We start from the raw sequence: 24,967 nt of genomic DNA on the forward strand, positions 1-24,967 counted from the left end.
GGTCTGGAGAAGAGGTAACTGCTCCGTGCCTTGTAGATTTTCCTGAGCATTTTTCACTGCACAACAGCCCTGATGACCTTGGCATCGAGCTCTTACAGGGGATTAATAACCAGCTGGGTTTAATGGCCCTAACTGTGTCCTGGGCCATTTTCCCAGTCAGCCATTAATTGCAAGCAGTGCCCTGGGCTCTGGCCATTGTGGCTCCCTGGGCTCAGTGGCCAGGAGGCAAATGGTCCAGCCTCCTTCTCTGCAGACAGAGCTTCCTCTGTGCTCTCCCCTGCTTCTCCCCGTGGTATTAGTACACAGGGCTGCAGGAGAATTGTTGGTTAGGGCATCACATCATGTCTTCTTTGTATATATGGAGGTTTTCTCAGAGGACTGAGAAGCCTGGAGGTTGGCTTTCATTCACTCACTTATCAACCCATCAATCAATTTAGTATTAATTGAGTGCTTACATAGGTCAGGAAGCCAGAGAGATTACCAAGGTTGGAGTGACCTAACACGGGTGCCCATGTTTCCTACAAAGGGCAGAACCCCTCACCAAATGAGTCTTTAAGGAAAATGTCCCCAAGAATCAGGGAGGCTGACTACTGTGAGAAAGAAGCAGGAGAGAAGGCGTAGGTAGGCAGTGAGTCCACCAGGAGCCACCTCCCCTCTCCTGTCCTCGGTGGAGTTTTATCTCCCTGGCCTGCTGGCAGAGCCCCAAGTTCACCTTCCCATGCTCCGCGGAGTGATTCATCAACCCAGCATCTGAGTGTTTAAGGGAAGAACATGTTCAATACTACATCAGGAATCTCAACTCACCAAGGCGTGAGCATTTTCACCCATGTCATTAAGACACTCAGGATGATAATGGTACTTCGATGTGCAGGAACATGGCTGTCTCAGGGGACTGTAACATCCCAAGAACCCGGGTCCCACAGTTTGTATAGTCCTTCTGCCTCCCAAGGTATCCTTAGTCCCTCTGAATGCAGGAAAGAGACTTCGTTTCCACCTTTGGAAGTGATTCAGCCTTTGGTACATGCTATTCTCAACTGCAGGAAGTGTAACATTGTTTAGAACAACTATTGCCACTGTATTGGCAACACTTAAAGAAAGGCACTTAAGGCATAATTCAGACTTAGATCTTTTTTGCATTGTTTGGTGCATCTGTACAACTCAAAGAGAGGATGCTGGTGCCTGAGGTAATCAATACCTCAGAGCTAAGGCAGGTGGGCAGGACTCATGAGGGAGGGCTTTCTGGGACTGGGTGGACCCCAGCATGTTCCGGTGGCGCCCGGTAATCACAGAGGGTCTGTATGGCACAGTCAGGAACCTTGGCCTTCCCTGAAAGGGTGCTCATCTGGCCTCACATGGGCATAGTGTGTGGGGGTGGGGGGAGAGACAGACAGAGAGACAGAGAGAGAGAGAGAGAGAGAGAGAGAGAGAGAGAAAGGCCTTGGAATCTCCAGAGGTGTTACAAGTTTCACCTGTCAAGCAGCCTATGCTCTGAGAATCACAGCAGAATTAATTATGGGGAAAGAAATGCTGGGACCTTTCTTTAGAATTTTTTCCCCAGTAAAAATGAGCACAATGTCTTGAAATTATAAATCAAACTGGAAAATTCAGGATAATAGTTCTAGGTGAGTCTGAGGAGAAAAAGCAGGTCCCAATGGCTTTCGGGTCCAGTGGAATGAAATCTTGCAAAGTGACCTTATTAAGCAAACAGACTGAGTTACACTGTACCTCAGGGGTGTATTAAGTGCTTAAGAAGTGTCTGTTAAATGAATGAACGAATGAATATCATCTGGCCACAAGTGTATAGTTGGCGCTCTCTTTGTTTTATGGGTGAGAAAGTTAAGTACCCAATTTGTAATAAAGTCTGTTTAGACCCTGGGTCTCCTGACCCTAATCATCATTTACTCACATGCTATTTGCAGATGCCCCTGTCATCTTTGTAGGAATGTTTTCACACGAGTAGAGGTTTCCCAGGATACAGGACTTTGGATGCTAAAACCCAAACACCCCCTAACAAACCGGGCTCCTCTTCTACCTCTCAATATTCTCCTTAGTAAAACAGGGGTGATGATGTAATATCTTTCTTATAGGTTTAGTTGAAGAATTAATGCAATTATATAAAAAGCTCACAACAGTGCCTGGCACATAGAGAACATCAGAAATATTAACTAAGTTGACCACTCTTTCCTTTGTGCCCCCAGCCTGGCTGTGCTCTAAACAGCCCCCTTTACTAACAGTGCGGCACAGCCCCGCATTGTGTCACGTCATTGCACATCTCTGACCTACTGCCCCCCAGTAAAGCATAAACTTTGAGGGGTTCTGTTTTTCCATTCCATTCGCATTCTTGCTGCCAGTACATTTGTCACCTAAGAGTAACTGGATGTCAAATGAATGATGAGAATTCGCAGTGGTAGGATCGCCATTTCATAAGCCCACGTGTCAATTAGAAACCCAGAGTGATCAGTACACACTGATGTGGTGCGTACCTACCATGCGCTCCACTCTGCCTGAAAAGCCCCAGAGCAGCCTTCACTTAATGAATGACGCCGTGCCACGTCCTATGGTGAGGACTGGGTTCAACCCCATGCAATTGCTACTTTCGCAGGTCAAATACTGGCAATTTTAAATGGCTCAACCTACCACTGTGTACATTTTAATTCTATCAAAGTGGAAAGAGGCATCAATTATCCTCGGCTAAAAATGAGAAAAGTGAGACTTGCAGAGGTTAGTGACTTGCCAAGGTCCCATAGCTAACAGGTAGTGTAGAGAAGCCTGGACCATCCTGTGTGGGTGCCCTTGGCCACTCTGCAGTGAGGGAAGGTGACCGCCCTCGGTGCTCTCTGTCTGCTTCGGAAGACAGAGCTATGGCTTAGGAAACTCCAAGAGTAAATACAAGACTGTATATACGCAGCACTAAATTGGATCCAGTTTTCTGAGACTGTGCAGGGAGCCAGTGCGTCCAGTTCAGAGTTAACAGAGAGGAAGGGCAGAGGCTCTGGGGAAAGCCTAACAGTGCAACTGTCCTTCAGAACATTCTTGATTATCATTTTTTTTGTGCACTTGCTGTCCTGGGCCTCCGGCCCTAATTACATTATCTTCAAACAGCAACTGAGAGATATTTCTCATTAAACATGAACAGGGAAATGTTTAACTTGTAAGAATGTAGGTGTTCAGAAAGTACATCACTGGTTCAGGATGTTGAAATGAGCATTGTCATTGGCGTTGTCCCTGGTGGACACCATAGGGCCAGGGCTTCCACAGGGTGCGAGTACAGTGGATGAGCTTGAGGCTTTCTCTACATTTTTGAAGATAGACTGACTCAATTTCTCTCCCTCTCCCCTTAAAATGGGAGAAACTCTCCTAATTGTCATTTCAAAATTATGGCTTCTAAGGGGTTACAGTTTGCATGTCTTTTCTCACATGATTCTTAGACGATGTCTATTTAGGATAAATATATTTGTACAGCATCCAAGGACACTGATACATGCTTAACTTCCAATAAGGTGAGTTAAGAGCATTAAAACTAGTGTCACAGCGAATTGTAGTATAGTCTTTTCTTCAACTTGGGGGTAACTTTGGATTCAGAAAGACCTGGGTTTGAAAGCATGGCTTCATTACTTGCTAGTCGTGCATCTTTGGGCAATTTTTTCAACATCTCTGAGCCTAGGGTTATCATTATTTGTAAAATGACAGTAACAGCAAGCTTGCTGGGTTGATATGATGATTTTATCTATTAATATCAGTAAAGCCCAGAGCCCAATGGTCAACAGGTCACCGCTGGCTCTCTTCCCCTGTTGTCCAGTACTCCCTGTCACCAGTCTGGAAGAGAATGTAGGGGTGGATGAGGTAATAGCAGAAGGGATGTATTCTGGCATAGGAGGGAGAAGAGTGAAGACGGCAGCCCTCGGAGGCAGGGAAGTGACCTGCTGGTGCCAAGTGAGTGTTGCCGCTGATGGGGTCCTTCTCCCCGTTCTTGCAGCCCCTGAAAATGCACTGCAGGGACTGCGCCCTGGTGACGAGCTCGGGGCATCTGTTGCGTAGCCTGCGAGGCCCCCGGATTGACCAGACCGAGTGCGTCATCCGCATGAACGACGCCCCTACGCGCGGCTACGGGCACGATGTTGGCAATCGCACCAGCCTGAGGGTCATCGCGCATTCCAGCCTCCAGCGAATCCTCCGCAACCGCCATGACCTGCTCAACGTCAGCCAGGGCACCGTGTTCATCTTCTGGGGCCCCAGCAGCTACATGCGGCGCGACGGCAAGGGCCAGGTCTACAACAACCTGCAGCTCCTGAGCCAGGTGCTGCCCCGGCTGAAGGCCTTCATGATCACGCGCCACAAGATGCTGCAGTTTGATGAGCTCTTCAAGCGCGAGACCGGCAAAGACAGGTACAGAGGCGCGGGCAGGGGGTGCCCGGGGTCCAGGGGAGGGTGAGGAAATGTCCTTGCTTGCGATTCAACAAAAGCAAAGCTTTTTTTATTTTTATTTTTATTTTATGCTTATGTCAGATAAGCTCATCTCCTTAAGCTTCTTTTTCTTTAATTTTTAACCATTTTTAAAATTGAAGTATAATTAATTTACAGTGTTGTGTTAGTTTCAGGTGTATAGCAAAGTGATTCAGTTATAGAGATATAATTTTTATATATATTATATATACACATATATAATATATATATTCTTTTTCAGATTCTTTTCTACTATAGGTTATTACAAGATATTTAATATAGTTCCCTGAGCTCTACACTAGGTCCTTGTTATTTATCTATTTTATATATAGTAGTAGTTAATTCCAAACTCCTAATTTTTCTCTTTCCCCCGCTATCCCCTTTGGTAACCATAAGTTTGTTTTCTAAGTCTGTAAGTCTGTTTCTGTTTTATAAATAAGTTCATTCATATTATTTTTTAGATTCCACATATACGTGATATCATATGGTATTTGTCTTTCTCTGACTTACTTCACTTGATATGATAATCCCTAGTTCCATCCATGTTGCTGCAAATGGCATTCTTTTATTTCTAAAAGCTTTTGCTAAGTGCTTTTTGTTGTGACCACACTGCTCGTGCCATCTATAGAGCTCATCGGTAGGGCCCTCCAGGAGACTGGACTGCTGAAGCTGAACTTATAGGGCAAAGTGAAAGGAAGCACTGAGACATTTATACAGATAATTCAGGGCCAAATCCCTCTGGAGGATGAGGCAACACTGCTCCTGGCTTACACTGGTAGTAAGTGCAAGAGAATAGGTTTATTGCATTTTATTTTACTTGTGTGAACACTGACCAGAAATAAGTGCATAAGGTTATTTTTCTCTTTCAAAGGCAAATATTTATTCAGTCAACATATATTTGCTGAGTACCTACTACTTCACTGCACCCGGTACTGGGGATATACACAGTCAGAAATAAGGCAGATCTAGACCCTGCCCTCCCAGAATATAGTCTTAACAGGGCCAGCAGATATTCACCAAGTAGTGGCCAGTGTGCTAGGTCATGTGAGGGGAAGAAAACGGTGCTATGACCAGTGGGACAGAGAGACCTGCTGTAATCTAGGACAAGGCTTACCAAACTGCTGCTTGCAACTCAGTAATGGAACATGAAATGTATGTATTGAGTCACTGCAAGATTTCTTTTAATGTAATGGAAAGAATGGAATAAAACAGACAATATCAGCATTCATCTCCTATAGTAAGTAAGGCAAAGTATTATTTCATGGGATAAAATTTGTTTCGGTTTTATACATAGAAATATACATATATAGGGTCTTCTTTTGAAGTGATAAAATTGCCCTGGAATTAGACAGGGATGATGAGAGCACAATTCTGTGAGTATATTAAAAATAACTAAATTACACACTTTAGAAAACTAAAATGAAATGAAAACCATGTACAATACATGTGAGCATATATGCTCAATAATGAGGCAAAATGTGTTTCTGACTATAGGTCAAAATCTTTTGAAAAGCACTGGTCTAGAAGATGAGGGTGTGATGGAAAGACGTTCTCCAAAAGGTGTATTTAAGCTGAGACATAGGCCAATAAGTATTTATCCAGGTAAAGAAGAATCTGAGAAGGGGAGAGAGAAACATCCTTATAGGTATAAGAGCTCGGAGGTGAGAGAACTTCCAGGGGGTTGGAGAAGAGTCCCTGTGGCTGAAACAGGAGTGCTGGTGGGGAGTAGCCAGAGAGGAAGCAGAGATAAAGGGTGGGGAGCTGGCCAAATCTAGGTGAAGAAAAGGACAGCTATCGGTATTGAAAGGAGCAGTGTGGTGTAGTCCAAACACACAGCTCTGGGTTGGAATTCTTTGTCCCTCACTAGTTATATGGCGTTGGACAAGATATCTAACATTTCAGTGACCTCACGTGTGACAAGGGCATAGTGACTAGGCCTCGTAGGACCAGTCTAATAATTAAATTTCCTCATTTCCTTAATTCTAAAACACGTATGTTTATAACTAATACACATTTAATGATGTAATTTACCCCCTCCCTTACAAAAACTGTTCCTGCGTCAATTTCTTATTTTAAAACTAAAGAGATACGATAAGTAAATAATGTGAAGTACTAAATCCTTTTGGCCATAGCTTAGGCAGCTCATTATGAAGAACAGAGTTTTAAAGAAAGACCAAAGCCCATCATTCCCAAATTCTTTGCAGGGAAGAGCTTTCTTTTTAAATCCTTAAAACCTTGTGACCATTTGAGGGCTGGTCCAGGCAAAAGTGGGCATGGCATCTGACGGACTGAGGAGAGGTGGACCTGGCCACTGGCACTGTGGCCCCCTTCCCTGGAAGCCCAGGTGATTCCATGGTTAGCCCAGCCAGTAGATCACATGGGGGATCCTGGTCGCCATCACACACTGTCATGAAATCCAGTCACTTACTGTCCTTTAAAAACCACAAATAAGAAAAAAAAACAACATACAAATAACAGACTGTTACTCATTTGAATGAGTTATTTAACCAAGAGAGCACTTTATAAGAGAAGCAGAATGAGGGAAGTTATTTACAGTTTCATTTTTTTCTGGTTGGAAAATTCAAAATAAGTAGAAAGACTCTCTTCAACAGAAAACACTTCTCTCTTTTGAGTTTAATGGTTGTTTGCTAAATGTAAGTATTCCTGAAACACTGCTGCAGTGTTAGCTATTTAGGATATTTACACATTGCTCTGGGTCTTCTTAAGGGATTAAGTTGAAAACTTGGAGACTAGTCATCACATCCTTACATCTTTAGGAAACAATCTCACATCAAGACATAACCCACTCACTAAATTCATTAAATTCTGACCAGTGAAAACATTTTGCTCAATAAGCCTGTGTCCTTAGTGAGCCCAGATGGTAAGAGACAGATAAAATTTCATGGACTGGCTACCAGGCTTCTCATCCATCTACTAGGATCCATGCAGCCCCCACACAGGGAATCACACTGATGGATTTGTAGGATGCCAAAGTACACTGTCACCTTTTAGAATCTTCGTGCCTCTTGCCTTTAAGAAACTGTCTTAGGGGCTTCCCTGGTGGCGCAGTCGTTGAGAGTCTGCCTGCTGATGCAAGGGACACGGGTTCATGCCCCGGTCCAGGAAGGTCCCACATACCACGGAGCAGCTGGGCCCGTGAGCCATGGCCGCTGAGCCTGCGCGTCCGGAGCCTGTGCTCCGCAACGGGAGGGGCCGCAGCAGTGAGAGGGTCACGTACCCCAAAAAAAAAAAAAAAAAAGAAAGAAAGAAACTGTCTTAAAGAAGCTAATATTGTATTGACTCAATATTCTCACGTGTCCATATTCTTAATCTTCAGTCTATTCCAAGCTAAAGAACAAAGTCAGAAACAGCCCTTCAGAACAAAACTATTTCTATAAACTAAAATACAAAACACTTAGGGTCGAACAGTATTGCCCCTGTGTATGTTTTTCTTGAAACCTAACAAAACAGTGGCATGGATTAAAGATACACAAAGTATGGAATATCTAATTTTGCAATCTCATAATCAGGACATTCATTTCAGGCTAATATTTTGAAGAAATGAGATAATTCAATCAATTTTGATTTATGGAAATTTCACCCTACTTAAAAGTGGAGAAAAAAATGTCTCAGGAGCAACCTGCAATTAAGAAGCATGACAAATGACATAGATGGCCAAGTGGTATTCTTTGATATTAGAAAGTAACTGCACTTGAAAATAACTTTATAATTGAACAGGGTACATTAGGAAAATATGATTCAGAACCAATATTATAGTAATTAGATAAAAGAAGTATAAATGAAATAACTGTAGGAAGAATATTTCCATAGATATTATAATTGAGATTCTGGTGGAGCAGAAAGGCCTTTAATTGTAATGTAGTGTGTACTATAGCATTATCAGCTCAGTGTGTTACTTTATCATATAAAAGAATATCTGATAATTTTCCCTAATTAGCACATGACAGCTCTTCGTATTCCTTCATTACAGCTGATTCAGTGTAAAAACACTAGATATTCCTCGGTTGGAAAAAGAGTTCAAATCTTTTTAGAAAGCACAAAGCAGTTGCATTTCTATAGCCTGTGATCCCAAAAGACTACTATTTCGCAAGTCCGGGGAATTTTAAGTGGCACTTTAAAGAAATGTTCACCTTAGTTTCTTTAGTCCTCCACTTTTTATTCTCCCCATTTTTACCCATTAAATCTTTTTCTGTAGAGTCACATCCCCCTATATTTCAGGCTGTGGCTTGTGATTTCTACTACATCACACAAAAGAAAGCCAAAGTTGTAGGGAAGTTTCTGCCACTGGGAAAAGCCCTCTTAGTGTTTCCTACAACTCAAAAGCATAGGGACATGAGTGTGATTCTTGGATCAGGAACCTGGGGGTATAAGTAAGCTGTCATTCTCCTCCTGGGCTCCACATCATTCCAGTTATTCACTCTCCCAGTTTAAGTCTAGAACAACCTGCCATCTCAAGGTCACAGCCTTGGTGAAGACAAGGTCTAACTTGAGGCAAGGCACTGCCTTCTCTTCCCCTCCCCCATTCAGTCAGCTCTGCTCTGTCCCACCTCCTCCATTCCCAAAGTTCTTATGAATTTAGAGCCCTGGGAAAACAAGGGGGCTTGTTAATACCTATGTAGGGTGGAGGCTCCAGAATTTTCTAATTACAATGAGTCCCCTGCATATGAACACGTTCCGTTCTGAGAGCGTGTTCATAAGTCCAATTTGTTCGTAAGTCCAACAAAGTTAGCAACCACTTGTAGAGGATGCACGCATGTGACTATGTATGCCAGACACATGAACCAACTTATGTGATTGGACATGCAAACGCACGTTCACATCTTTGAAAGTTTGCAACTTGAAAGTTCGTATGTAAGGGACTTACTGTACTGCCCTGACTACTGATGATGGCTCCTACACAAGAGCCAGTAGCAGTGTTGGAAGGATATCGGTTGTTCTGTGTGTGCTAAAAAGCACTGGGAGTAATGGTTGAATTATTATTTCATTTGCTCCAGCCTAGCAACCAAGAGGCAAGGAAGGGATCTTGATGTATCAACACACCAGACTAGATAACTTTTTATGATGTTCTCTCCTTTAGTCCTCGAAATAGCACAGGAAGATAGAGCTTCCCATGCTTGCTTTCTAGATAAGAAATCAAGGTTCAAAGAACAGCAATAACCTGCCTCAGGTCATTTAGCTGGTGAATAACAGAAACTAGTAAGATACAAATCCATGCTATTTCCATCTTGAGAATGTTTTAAATGTACTTCCTGGGATTTTACTGGATCCGGATACAATGGAATGGAAAATAAAAATGAGTAAAGGAGTTAAGAACTAGAAAGTTGAAGCCACGAACTCAGGAATAGCTAAATTACCCATTCCTGTCAGGTAGGTGACAAAACAAAAGACATCTTAAAATGCTTTTTTTGGTTGTTATTCCTTATGTGAAATGGAAATAATGCAAACTGCTTAACAAAAACTCTTCCTTTTCAAAGAGGGGTGCTATGCAGTGCAAGTAGAAAAGCTTTCCTGTGGCTCTTTCATTCACATCACATACGGTGCTATGGCTGGGCAGAGTCAGACAGTCTGACCTTGGGGATAAGGTGTTTGAAACCGGCTAATGATGCATGCCACAAGCACTGAAAAAAAAAAGTAAATGCAGCAACCCCCAAAGAATTGAAATTAATATCCACAGCAGCATAGCATGGTGGACCGAGTCATCCTCACAAGTCAAATTAGACCTTGATGTTGTGTCTCCACGATTACCCTTAGACTTGGTGTGTGGTTGGGGCTCAATACAGATGTTTGAATGGGCAAATGAATGAATGTTGGAACCCACCGATTTATTCCTTAAATTCTGTCCATTTTTGGTCATTTAATAAAAATTTTCACAGGGCTCAGACTGTTCTGAGGTAAAATAAAGCAAATGCTCAATTAAACGTAAGCATCCCTGTGTCCCTTTTCCTCTGGTCATTAGCCCATTCCCAAATGAATGTACTCCTTCTAAGGAAAGACATTCAGTCCCGATGTTGGTGTTAATTAGTCTAGTTGAAGGCAAGCTTCTACCCTAAGATCATTTGGTCAATCAGTTGATCAATTGATAGATAAAGGCAACTGTGTTTATTCACATTTAGTAAGCTCTTTGTTATCCACCCTGCATGGAGCAAAAAAGAATACTTATAGCTAGTCAAGTATTCTAGTTTAATAAAGAGCTGACACACGAGGATTGTCATCTTACAAGAAATTGAGTGGTAATAATTCGCACTTAAACATTGAAACATTGATCATCATCTTTGACTATGTAGAAGTCCCTTGAGAATCCACCATGATGGAGTACTGACATCATTTATCATATTATCATGGAATATGGTGGTATGAGTAACAGATTTCTATCTGCTAAAGTTCCAGCTTTAGCAGATAGAGAGAGAGTGAGAGAGAGAGTTTACCAAATGGAGAGAGAGTGTGTGTGTTTATAGTCAGCCTTGTTCCAGAAAAGACTTAAGATGGAGTGGGTATAATGATTATTTTACCAGCTTTCACACTTAACTGTTGTTCCTTCCAGGAAGATCTCCAACACTTGGCTCAGCACTGGCTGGTTCACAATGACGATTGCCCTGGAGCTCTGTGACAGGATCAATGTTTATGGCATGGTGCCCCCAGACTTCTGCAGGTAGGCTTTATTCTGCAAATGTAATTCATCAGCAGTGTTGCGCAGTGTTTATAAATATCTGATTCCAACTATCAACCATGAAACATGTCTTACTGTCTTCTTGAAGCAATTAATTAACATGTCCCAAGTCCTGGTTCTAGAAACAGCAAACGGCATTTAATTATGTGATATAAAATATTGAAAGTATTTGTTTGTACTGCTGGAGAATTAATCCATCTTGTGGGCTTCATTTATCCTCTGAATATTTATCAACCAAAAGTAATGCAGTAATTGGCATAATATTAACAATGAACAAGCATTAAGAAATATTCATTCTGGGGACTTCCCTGGTGGTGCAGTGGTTAAGAATCCGCCTGCCAATGCAGGGGACACGGGTTCAATCCCTGCTCCGGGAAGATCCCACATGCCACGGAGAACTAAGCCTGTAAGCCGCAACTACTGAGCCTGAGCTCTAGAGCCTGTGAGCCACAACTACTGAAGCCCGCGTGCCTAGAGCCCGTGCTCCGCAATAAGGGAAGCCACCGCGATGAGAAGCCGCGTACTGCAATGAAGAGTAGCCCCCGCTCACCACAACTAGAGAAAGCCCGTGCACAGCAACAAAGACCCAACGCAGCCCAAAATAAATAAATTCATTCATTCATTCATTAAAAAAATATATACTAGTTTTATTCTCATTTGAAAAGAATGTGGTAATTTTTAATGAATTAAAGAGGGCAATTTCTTTGATGGTTAAGGCCTGTTTTCCAAAATTAAAATATTCCTCTTAGTCCCTTTCCCTTTCCACATCAGTAGCCTCGGTTTGTGTTTCTAAGACCAAAAGCACAGGCATAATTATTTTGATGTAATAATAATTTCTGTTGCTACCTTAAGTTACCTCCTGGCATGTGCCCAGGTAGAGTTTGGTGTGTACTAACAGACACACTGAGAAATATTCAGGGCCTGATTTGTGGAAGGCCGGTTGAAACTCACCTGTAACCTAAAGGAGCGATGCCAATAAAATCAGAAAGTTTCCTAGTTTTCAGGCATGCCTGCTGACCTGCACATGGCCTCAGTCATGATCTTTAAAAGGTAAGATCTGGGGTGGGAGGGCATTTTAAACTTGTTCATTAAAATTTATGCTTGCTTATACCTTCATGTGTTTTAAACCTAACAACTTCTCAAAGTCTGTGAGCCTTTAGGCAAAGTCTACCATTTGGGGGTTTGATGCAAGAATGATGAAGCATACTTAATTGTGCCATTATCACTTTGCCACTTTTCTCCCATCCCTTTTAATCCAAAGACCACACAGCAGCAGTACTAGTTTATATGTAAGAGTCAGGTCACAGGGGAGAAGGAAAGGGGTGGACAGAGCAGGCCTTTGAAATCTGCCTGGACTCATGCATCCACAGGGAAGACATGATGTAGTAAGAAAGTGGGTGGAGTCTGGACGCAGACGGCACAGGTTCAAAGCCCAGCCCTGCCACTTACTAACCTAGTGCGACCTTGAGTAGGTCACTCATTCTCTCTGTGTCTCAGCTTCTTCGCCATTAGAAGTGGATGTGATGATAATAATAGACTCTGCCTCAGAGGATTGGAGGTGGATTAAATAAGTGAATACATGTAAAGTGCTTGGAACAGCACCTAGTACATGGCCAGAGTGAGCTTGGACCCTCACCCAGTTCCTCGTCACTTAATGCACTGGCCTTGTTTTCACCTTTAACAACCTCTGTGCAAAAAAGTAGGTAAGATGGTGTAAAAAAGCCAACTGCCTCCTCAAACCAACAGGCTAACAAAGGCAGTGGCAGTGGCCCCTTTGGGCATGCAAAGAGCCATCAAAGCTGATGGTTAGACAGCAGATATAATTATGTAATATTGCCATCAGGGCACCGGAGAAAAAGAGCATGAATAAATTGAAATGTTAACGACTTAAAGTGTTCAAGGAAATATTGCACTTATTATGGAAAACAAATGAAAGGCAAGTTAACCTGTCATTTCTCTTACTCAGATTTAGTTCATCACGGCTTGGTGCACTTAGGATGGGAACAATTTATACGATGACACTAGCAAGGAAGTCAAGATACCATCCGTGCACCGTATGTTGACAGCCGCTCTGAATTTCTGTTCCTCAGCCACCATCCCAAAGGTTCAACAGTTGTTCTCATAAGATGATTTTGGCCAGGACTCATCAGAAGGATCCCTAACCCCAGTGTCCTATCAGAGAGAGTGAAGAAGTGTGCTGGGCATCCTCTGGTGCAGAGGGTTAGGCTGGTGACGGCACCCTCTTCAGTCCTGATGCCTGTTTAGGAAGGGTAAGAAAGGAAGGAGCAGTAAAGATTGATTCCCAGGTTCCTTTCATCTTCACGTCCAGGACACATAGGCTGAACCACCAGGCACCCAGTTCCTACCGGTGACCTTGAACCTTGCTGTCCTCATCTGCAAAATGGGCATAAGAAAATAATAATAAAAGCAAAGAGGTCATGGTGAGGATTAAATGAGATCATGGCAGTAGAACGTTTGACACAGTGCCCAGCACACAGTTAGTGCTCAGGAAAGATTATTAATAACATTAGTGTTACTAATACTTTAATATTATACATAAAATATATAAAATAATTATTAATATTATCCTAAGCCCTTGAGAATTGCCCTGAAAGGTACCAAGAATTTTGGGAGGGGTTCAAAGAACAGGCCACAGCTCTTGCTTCCTGGAGGCTTACGATAAGCCTTACCCACACAGAAATCTAACAAGCACAGCAAAGTCACTTGGAGTCAAAATGACTCTTGCAGACAGTATCACCACCAGAAAATGAAAAAGCAACTTATAAATTAATCCAGCTACCAGTCTGATCATTCTCCCTTTGTCTTGATTTTGAAAGAAGCTAGGAACTCTAAGGCCAGCAGGGTACATGTGTCATGAGCTGTAGGACTTCGGGAGATAAGATATCACCGGGGCCAAAAGTGGTAGGGAAGCTTTTGTGAGATGACAGACCTCATGCTGGTTGAGTCCACCAGAATATACACACCTCGAGGGCAGAGACTTTTGTGTGTTGGGATCACTGTTGGAGCCACGGTGCACAGGACAGTAGATCAGTACCGTCCTGACCTATAGCAGATACTCCATACATACTGAGTGAATGAATGGCCCTGTCCTCTCTCTCTCGTGCTGTAGTCAAAGGGTGTTTATATGACCGAAAATGAGCCATATTTCTCAAGGTCGGAAGCTATGTGACCTTGAGAAAGTTATTCAACCTCGCTGAGCCTTAGTGACCGTGGGCAGGTTACTTAATGACCGGCTCAGAAGCCGTAGTTTCCATGTGTGCAGATGATCATGACATTAGTATTTACGTCACGGGGTTATATGATAATTCCATGACATAATAGATGAGGAATTCTTGGCACAGTGCTGGTGTACATTAAGCGTGGATAAATTTACAAGGAGAAAGGGCTCGCTCACCAGCGGGTATGCACCCATGAGCACATTTTAAGGAGCTGTCTGGCGAACACTAATGAACGGTGCTTGGTTGGCAGGGAGTGCCAAGGACACGAAAGGCTCCCATGTGAATTGGGTCCCACTTTCCCCCCAGCTCCTTGCAGGACACCCCACGGGCTGCTCACAGCAGACACCCCCCATTCTGTGGCTTCTTTATGCCCAGTCTCTCACTGGAATGAAGAGTTAGGCACATGGGGCCAGGGTTCAGCAAACCAAAGGAGAGCCAACTGCCCTTTTTGGGTAAATTAACCTTTCCAGACTTTGAGATACAGCTAGGACCCTCAAAAGAAGTCATTTACTAAACAAATCACAGAGACTTTGATTCATTAACCTAACTTATGTTGGGCACTTAGGGACATAATCAAAGATGAATGAGACAGGGTTCCCGCCTTCAGTCTCCTGCGTGTCACTTGGACACAATTCAGTCATAAGGGACAGAAGGTTCCCAAGGTTCCTGTGGGAGAAAATATTCACGTTCTGCCTGTCGTAGTCTCTGATGCACAGGGCTTTATTGAAACATCCAGCTCTGGCTTTCTCCTGACCTGATCCAGTGGAACAAGGGCAAGGAGCTAAGATGAAAGAACATTGCTCCCTCCTGCTCCACTTCATCGGCAGCAGCTGAACTTCTCTCTGTTTTACCTATGGGCTCTCATATCACAAAGGGTCCCATGGCAAATAAGAACACTGACAGCCTTGATGACCTCTGGTCTAAGATACGGTCATGCCGCTTTCCAATCTAAATCACACTCTCACACACTTTTAAGGAGAATAGAGTCATCACCTTCTCCTTGCCAAGGAAACCAAGGCACAGGAGGACCAAACGCTGGACTACTTCTGCAGTCATTTCCATCAGCTTAGCGTGGCAGTGACCCAAAGGGAATGTCAGCTGCTATATGCTGGGATATATAGGGAGGTGCGGTAGGGGACTAAATTATATCCTGGGAGCAGACAGCTGAGCAAGCCATGAGTGCCTGACTTCTAAGACGTGTGGGTGGGTTCACTCCTACAAGCCTGGGGCTGTAATTTTCCATCCAGCTCTCCTGGAGGTCTGGCCTTCTCATCCCTCCCACCCAAAGGGCCAGGCTTACTTCCAGGAATCATTCATTGGCAAGAAGATTTCCAGTAGCCTCTAAACTACTAAGCACATGGACTCCTTAGGGAGACGAATAACCCCACGTTCATATTTAACACCACAAATGGAAACAGTGAATGTATAAATGGCCATGGTGGCAGATGAAAGACATGTTATTCGAAACCTGGCAGAATCTAACGCTGACTAAAAGTCATGTGACTGGCGTGCAACCGTTTCCTCCTTCATCTGGTGCTGCAGTAGCCTCCTGACCGCTCTCCCCAACTCTGGTCTTTCTCTTTCCTCTCCAAACACCACTGTGCTGTTGGATAAACCGCAAGTCTGACTCTATCACTTAAACCCCTCCGTAGGTCCCCACAGCTTTTAGAAGAAAGTTCACGCTCCCTAGCTTAGCACACAAGCCCTCAGGACCTGACCTCTGCAGCCACCTTAGTCTCATCTCCTCTACTCACAGACTTGTTCTAGCCGTGCTGAGGAACTCAAGAAGGAGCGCACCCTGCACACACCTGTCCCTTTGCCCTCATCTCGGAACATCCATCCCCTCCTTCTTAATCTGGCTGATCACTACCGGTTCTTCACCGTAATATTAATGGCTGATAGTTTTTCTGCACATACCACATGCTGGTGCTGTGCTGAGTACGAGTACAGGTGCCATTTCATGGAACCTTTATGATAATCCCAGGAGATAAACATTATTATTATCGCCATTTTACATATGAAGCTTGAGGACATGAAACAACTGGCCAAAGTCGTGGGGCAGGTAAGTGATGGAGCTGGGATTTGAATTCAGGTCTTCAGGGCTCAAGAGCTAACACTCTTAACCCCTCCCTCCACTGCTTTGGAGGTCCTCTTCCTCCAAGCTTTCCTTGCCTTCCTATCTGAGTCAGACCCCACCTGCGCCCCTACTGGGGCCTCTGCCACCTTCCCCTCTGCCTCAGCTAACTAAGTGACATATCCATCTCCTTCATCAGCCTGTAATCTCCTCAAGGGAAGGGGTCCTATCTCAAGCCACGTTTGTGTCCCTAGCTCTTGCCATTGTGTCTGGCACGTAGTACGTATTCAGTATTGATTAACTCAACGAATAAATAAAAACCTTCCTTTCCTTGACGGTGTTTAGGAGACTGATTCTATATTTATTCCAAGATCAAAAGTGCCAGGTGAGTGAAGAGTATAATTAGCCAGTGGCAAGTACTGATTTCGAGGGTCCAAAGAAGTCATGGTGGCTGCCTGTATCACTCCCAGCCAAGGCCAGCACTGGGTCCTCAGGCATGAGGCATCAGTCTCCATCCTGCCTCTATCACTGGACGCCGGGCTCATCAGTGTTCAGAAAGCCAGAGAAAATTAATGTCGTGTCACACCAGAGACAGCCTCAAAATATATTATTATGGGGACATAGACCTTTAAATCATGCCGTATCCATATGGGAAGGCAAATCCATTCTCTCTAGATGGACTATAAATTGCAATGGCAAAGCTCTGTTATCATTGCTCTCCAAACTAAGTGATGGTGAGTATTTTTAATCTCATTTTCCATTGTAAGTTATTTGTGATAATAATGGACCAAGCATTTAAATTCTATCTAACAGTCATATTTCTGGTCATACTCAACACATTACCAAGTTTACAACTCTCTGTTACCCATCATTTCTTGAGTATTAATTAGCAGAGTAACGACTCAGAGTAATCACTGTCATGGAACTAAATTAATATCTTATCCATAATGTGAAGGACATCTCAAAGGTATCGTGAATATCAGAGAGTTGATTCTGCTCGAGTTATTAGCTAGTGAACGTTAATAAAGCTGCCAGCATTACAGGGCAAGTTCCTACTTGGCAACCGCCTACCCTGTAGCATCAGATGCTTACAGAGGACGGGTATGGAATATAATGCATCCACGTGGTTCACATTTTATGAAGTGAACTTAAAATACGTTGTTGTACTTTTTTTTTCATAGATGCTTAACTTTGCCATAATTTCTTCTTCTGCCTTTGCTATAATTTAACCAACTTACTGGCCGCTGGGTGTTTTCATTACCTTCCTCTCTCCCATGGTTACAGTGCATCTGTTATGAGACGTTATGGCACCACCTGAGCTGCCTGAGTGGTTGGGTGTGGATATGGGGTTCAGGCGACTCACTTGGGCCTTTGACCCATGACGGGTGGGCAGCTGCAGGCTCTCGGCACTTTTTGTGCCCCAGAAACACAAGTATTATTTCACTGGCTTCCAAGGTGTGTGGCAGTTTCCTTCCAAAAGAGGCTGTAAAAACAAGAAATGGAGGCAACAGAATAAAGGTGGTTCATGGGGCCTCCCGGGCCTGAAGCAGCTGTGTAGGAAGGCCTGTTAGGGGAACATTTCCTTCTGAATGCTCGTACTGTCCCCAAGACCCCCCAGTGCAAGCCAGTTTCTGAACAACCGAGGTACTTGACAGCTACTGATTCAACACTATTCCTCAAACAGTTCCTGACTACCTGCTATATGGTACTGTATACCATGCCAAGAATAAAAGTGTGTTTGGAGAGAGTATCTGAGAGCTCTCAAGAGAGGCAAAAGCACCATTCTTTCATCGAGATCTTTGTAGTCTTCTAGATCGTCCAGCCCAAACTGGGAGATCAGGGTCAACCTAGATCATACTCGGAAATGGAAATATCCACCCTTACCTGTTAATGATACGAGGTTTCTTTCCAATTGCACAGCCTAGCTTTAGAAGATTTAAAATGGCACGTCACCAACTCCTGCTGCCATTGATAACATATCAGTGGGCAGAATTGTAAATGAGCATGAGGCCTGTGCTCCGCACCCTGACCCACTGCACAGTGCCCGCCAGGCATGGGGCACCTCTGTAGGTGGGTGCTTGGGAGAATGCAGCAAGGACAGAGTTGCTCTCAACTATGCGGTGCCAACCCAGTGGGAACCCGGGGTGCCATTAGTGCAGACAGCCACCTGGTGGCACAGGAATTTTTCCAAGACACAGAGCCTCACTCTTAAGAGTACAGCTTTGGTTCAGATCTGGGCCCTGAAACTTCTTCAATTTCTCTGGGTATGAGTTTTCTCATTTGTAAAACGGAGGTAATAACAGTACCTCTCTCACTAGGGCGACGTGAGGATTAAATGTCAGTCTACGTGGAGTGCTGAGCACTATGTGAGTCAAGTCTAGAATCTTGGATGGCCCATGAGTGAGGCTGTGTGCTTAAACCAGGTGCAGGACTCTCCTCACCCTGGGTGCCAGATGCTCACCCATCACACGGAGTAGTGATACTTAACCTTAGACGCCTGATGGAGAATAAAGGAGATAATATAAGCTAAGCACTGAGGCTTAGCAGGTATTTAACTAAATCAGCCTTCTTAAACCTGGCTGCATATTAGAATCTCCTACAGAACTTTATAACATTGTTACCTTTTTAAATTTTTGTGTTTCGAAAAAGTTTTAGACTTACAGAAAATGTTGCAAAAACTGTACAGAGAGTTCCTGTATACCCTTCACCCAGCTTCCCCTAATGTTACCATTTTGGTCCAATTATCAAAATTATCAAAACTAAGAAATTAACACCGGTACGATACTCTTAAATAAATTTCAAACTTTATCCACACTTCATCATTTTTCCTACTGATGTCATTTTTCTCCTGCAGAACCCAATCCAGGATCCTTTTGCATTTTCTTATCATGTCTCATTAGTCTCCTCCAGCCTGTGACAGTTCCTCAGTCCTTCCTTATCTTTCATGACTCCGACACATTTGAAGAATTCTGGTCATTGTAGGATGTCCATCACTTTGGATTTGTGTGATAGTTTCTAATTATTAGATTGAGGCTATGCATTACTGAGAAGGATACCACAGAAGCAATAGCATTTCATATCAAGAGGTACATGATGTCAAAATGTCTTATTACTGGCGATGTTAACCTTGGTCACTTGGTGAAGGTGGTGTCTGCCAGGTTTACTCATTGTAAAGTTACAATTTTCCCCTCTATCATTAATAAATACACTGGGGGGACTTTATGCAAATAACCTATTTCTCCTCATGCTTTTCCTCTCTCATATTCCATTCATCTGTGCATCTTGCCTGCAACAATTACTGCATTGTTCTAATGGTGATTTTCTATTCCCTCATTCTTTCTAGATTATTAATTGGAATTATTCTGTATTTCATTTATTTATTTATTCAGTAATTTATTGAAATCATCATGGACTCATGGATATTTATTCAGTTTTATTTTATGGGACTTATAATCCAATACTGCCATTATTTATTTTGATACTCAAACCTAAGGCACTTTTTAAAATACCTATGCCTGGGACCCTCTCCAAATCAATTAAACCAGACTCTATGGAGGTGGAACATAGGCCATGGTATCTCTTTAATACCTGTGCACTACATGGTAGTTCTTTCATTCTCCCTACCTGCTTTCTCTATAGAGAAAAAACAATCCTTCTTCACATTATTCTGCAGGATTTGTTCCCCCACTGGCCCCTGGAGGGCTGATGATAGACTGCTGCAACTTAGGGAACTGGCTCTGTGATTATCATGCCCACACAGCCCACACCCCTGCACCTTCACTCCCTGAGCATCCCCTGACCCCAGACAGCAACCTGAGCTCCAGAATCCTCTCTTTTACAGTAGTAGCCTCCTGATGTGGAGAGTCTGCTAATTTTTATTGCTGTTTTCATTTGGATCAGGTGGAGGGGAAAAAAACTATGGCAACCTTTAGAAAGTCAGGCTTGGGAAAAAAGGCTTAAGGAATTATAAACTTGAACCTTCTGAAGGAAGGGCTTTCTGAACGGCACAGTGGATGACACCTGATGGCAGGCTGACAACCTACAGCAGAGCTGTCCCTGCAGTTGCTTCGGCTCTGCCTTCTAAGTCCCATCAAGCCCTTTTCTGCCATTTGGACAAAGTTTTAAAGCATGGAGACAACCCTCAGTTATTTGGACACCTTTGAAACCATCAGAACCAAATATGTAAATTTTATTCTCCCTTTAGGAGAGCAGTGTGGAGCCAGATACATTTTCATTCAAGGAGATGGTCTTCCTGAATAAGGAAATTGATCCTATAGCATCCTTTATCTGGTTTCCAATTTCCCTCTATGCCTAGGTGTCAAATCAATCTCATGATATTTTTAGAAACCTGATTGCCTCTTTAGTCAGATTGATGCCAATAATATGTCCAAAACTTAGATGAATCAGATTTAAAACATGATCTGTACTGGAATAAAAGCTTAACCCCAAGTTTACCATGGCAACATGAATTTAGCACGGTTCCCCAGATTATGCCATATGAATCTGGGGAGACTTGTCCCACAAATTTCTATTTCTCTTTTTTTTATTTTGTTTCTTCATAGTGGTCCGTTCCAACTTGAATTTTTCCTACCATGCACTTTCTATATTGAAAACACCTTCTATTAAAATTTTAAGGGGTTTCAATTTCTAGGGTAAGTAAATAAGCAAACTCTATAATAACTGGACAAGACGGGATCTGATGTCTCACTATAGAACATAGAGATACTTCTGACACAGGGATAATAGAGATGCAAACTATTAACTCAGCGCAGCATCCAACCCAGGATGAGGAATGTTTAAATGCTGCATGACAAAAGTAAATCTCTCTTCCTGGAAGAACTTTAACCTCAGAGGAGAGGAAGCTCAAAGGTTTATTGTCTTCAGAGCCATGAACTCGACACCCCTCTTGATAAAAGACTTCGATCCCTGACCCCAGAAAACTTGCTACTCTAAAAGCCATTTGTGTATTGATCTCTTCTGAAGAAAACGAATAGGTATCTAGCAGGATGAGCATCTCTGTGAAACCAAGTTACTGTACTTAGAGTAAAGCCGAGTGCTGGGAGGGAGACCCCAGGGCATCAAACGCTGTAAGGCGGTTTGCAGGAAGCTGGGACACTTTTTAAGAGAAGTGCTAAGAAGAGACCAAGAAGAGCTTAGTGTTGCAACAAGGCCGCTTGGTGAGTGTAGGTCAAGGTAGGAAGGTTTATCTGCTGGGATATCTTGACTGCTCTTATCATTTAGACTTCAAGACAGAAGAGGTGGGGTGGAATGGAACCCAGTCTGAGACCAGACGTCTTTGGGGGTGAGATATTTTAGTAACCCTACATCAGGGCGCTCACCACCACCACACGTTAATCCTGTTCACATTACCTTGAACAAATGAGCCAGTGTTTCTCCTATGAGGCGGAGACAGGGATATAGAGACGGAAAAATGTGGGGACTCTCGGGCTACACAGCAGGGGTTGAAGATTTGGACTTTCTCAATGTAGAGACTCTAGGTTTAAGTACATTGTCCGTCTAAAACAGCAAGAGAAAAATGGTGACGTCGCACCTGCTGAGTTTCTCCCGTGCGATCAAACTTGGATCATCCACTTTCCATACCTGGAGGAAGAATTGTCTTTAGAGGCCTGCCGTTTAGCTGCTAACTCCATATAAATTTCTTTCAACAACAGAACTTCGGAAAATAGTTATTGAGCGCCTGCTAAGAACAAGACAAAGGCCTGCTCTCATGAACAGACAATAAGCAAGTAAACAACGACAGCAGTTCCAGTGAATGATTAATGCCACAAGGGAAATAAATGCAAGTGAGATAGAGAGAAGGGGCAGGCATCAGGTAAGCCCTCTCCGAGGAGGATACATTTGCATTGATCCCCAGCAGTGAGAAGGAGTGAGCTGATGGGAGAACGTTCCAGCCACGTGACTGCCCTCAATAACCAAGGCCTCAGGCGAGGGACCAGCTTGGTCGAGATGACCACCAGAGAGGCCAGTAAGGTGGGAGCACAGCAGACAAGGTCAAGTGGATTAGGAGAAGGCTCTGGAGAGGAGCCAGATCACGGAACACCCTGTAGGCCACGCTCTTAGTGGAAGTGGAAGCCCCTGGAGGGTTTGGAGTGGGGCTGGGCTGGGGTAGGAGGATGATGTGTTTTTGTTTTGTAAATACCTTCATAGCTGTTTGTGCTAAACAGACTGTGTGGGGCAAGAGTGGAAATCATAACTATAGCTGGCTCTTAGGACTACGTAGTTTCCAAATCCCAAAAGCCTGAACATCCTACAGGCTCACGTTTAATCTTGCTGTTTGATAATGATGGTCGTTGAGTTTATTTCACAGCCTCAGATCCTCTTCACGTACGTATTGCTTAAACATCAGCAAAACCGTTTGTTGAATTCATTTAACTTGAAAGTATGGTTTGTGTTTATCGGCTTATTAAAGATAACATCTTACTTAAATCTGTGAAAGGAATTTTTTTTTTTTGGTTTTAATCAGTTATTTCGTTTTCCTCCTACAGGGATCCCAATCACCCTTCAGTACCTTATCACTATTACGAACCTCTTGGACCTGATGAATGTACGATGTACCTCTCCCACGAGCGAGGACGGAAGGGCAGTCATCACCGCTTTATCACAGAGAAACGAGTCTTTAAGAACTGGGCACAGACATTCAATATTCACTTTTTTCAACCAGACTGGAAACCGGAATCACTTGCTATAAGTCATCCTGAGAATAAACCTGTGTTCTGAGGAATGCGTGTGGCCAGATGGATATCCCAAGAACCCACTGTATCAGACATCAGGCCACTGAACTTCTTGAAACACCAGACATGAAAGAGGAACAGAATGGGTCGCCGGGGTAGCTTCAGTTCTCAAGAAGTACCATGTACAGGTGCCTCCGAGGCGTGACTACACAGCAGTGCAGTTGGTTTGTAAGGGAAAATTCCAGAATGAATACATCCTAATGCGTGTCGTCCCTTTCAAAAGGGGTTACCGTAGGGGCTGAACTCTCATTTAAATGATATTGCCACGGCTAAAAACATTTTGGATCTCTTTAAGTATTGCCTTCGAAACTGAGACATTAGGAACTCAACATTAATTGTATTCCTTTGTAGAAATACCACATCAAAAGTCATTTTTCTATCAAATTGTATCCTAACCTGAACCTTTGCCGTTTGTGGACTCTGTATGTGTGATTTGTATAAAGCAGCCTGAAAGTACGGACATGATTTCTGAAGAGTATATCTTCACTGACTTTCATAAGCAAATGCCCAATATTTATTTATTGAGAGTTTTTTAGTGTGTTCTCGGCCAGTATTTTTATAGATTATGATTATGTGGTAATTTATCCTTCCTAATTCTTTAGTCCTGAGTGATGGTTGGAAAAGGCCCAGAACTGGGAGATGAGTTGCGGTGTTCCCAATGCTCATGGTTAGCATGCGACGATATTTGGCTTGGAAATGTTGCATTGCATTTTTTGAACCCTCAGTCTTCAAGAACAGCTATGACATTTTCCAATATGCAGAAATGCTCCAAATGACAACATTGAAAACCAAAAACTGCGACGTTCAAACAAAAAAGATACCAACAAGAGAAACTTAAAGACAGTTTGCTTTAGTAATAATTGATGTAGGTTACTTCACTAAAGCCCTAGTTTCCTCTTCTGCAGAATGATGTCACTGTACCAGCAGACCTCTTAAGTTTCACTCCAGATCTGAAATTCTCTCAACGAGCCTCTTGTTGACCCACATGAGGACTTTGCACTTGGAATGATGGGGCTCCCACAGTAGCAGGAGCCTTATTTTAGGGGATCTTTTATATCCCCCTACTACCTATCCCCCTCTTGTGGTTAAAAACATACCTCCTCCATGGAACCCATTGGCCAAAATCCATCCCCTGCTTCTCTGGTGCTTCTTGCACTAGGGAGAGAGAAAGAGAGAGAACTTCCATGCTATTCTAAGGGGGGGTGGGGGGAATCTTTCATGCTATTCCCTGACTACAAGAGCAAGGAACTGCATTTCTGTGAGTTTGTGCGGAGAAGAGAATACAAGGAGATTCCCCATCATACGACTCATTTATCCTATGAACTATTCAGATTCACTTCCTGCAAATCTTACATTAAATTCACTGCCGTTCCCTCATCTTCAGAAGTATAAAGGACTTATTTTTATTCCGAGCCAAGATCAGCTAGTGTGAAAGATTTTCATTTACACAAGTAATATTGTTCAAAAATAGCCTTTAAAAAAATATACCAATGTCTTCTTTACACATGGCTTAGGAGGCATTAATTTCTCTAATGCCAAATTTGAAGGCACCAGCAAATACTATGTATGGAGACTGACATTGTTTTACAAAACATGACCTGGTTTGAGATTAAAGAAGGTTTCTCACATTACCACCTCTTTTCCCTTTCCTTAATTAGTACTGAGACTCCATTCCTTTGCATTAACTAGTACTATTAATTATTTGGAGTACTGTTATTGAGATGCAAACACAGTCCAGATATTTATTTAGCAAAAATAAAGTTGGTATTAT

At 43.1% G+C, this 24,967-nt stretch overlaps 1 protein-coding gene across 1 annotated transcript in view; it reads left to right on the forward strand.

Moving 5' to 3' along the window:
* ST6GALNAC5 (ST6 N-acetylgalactosaminide alpha-2,6-sialyltransferase 5) overlaps positions 1 to 24,112 on the forward strand; it is a 171,642-nt gene extending 147,530 nt beyond the window's left edge. The window contains exons 3-5 of the mRNA XM_024734676.1: positions 3,977 to 4,386; positions 11,006 to 11,113; positions 22,951 to 24,112. Of these exons, the coding sequence (XP_024590444.1) occupies positions 3,977 to 4,386; positions 11,006 to 11,113; positions 22,951 to 23,182 (750 nt within the window). The 3' untranslated portion in view covers positions 23,183 to 24,112. The remainder of the gene's footprint in view (positions 1 to 3,976; positions 4,387 to 11,005; positions 11,114 to 22,950) is intronic.
* The last annotated feature ends 855 nt before the right edge of the window (positions 24,113 to 24,967 follow it).

Source organism: Neophocaena asiaeorientalis, unplaced genomic scaffold, assembly GCF_003031525.2.
Source record: "Neophocaena asiaeorientalis asiaeorientalis breed wild unplaced genomic scaffold, Neophocaena_asiaeorientalis_V1.1 scaffold15, whole genome shotgun sequence".
NCBI classification, from domain to species: domain Eukaryota; kingdom Metazoa; phylum Chordata; class Mammalia; order Artiodactyla; family Phocoenidae; genus Neophocaena; species Neophocaena asiaeorientalis.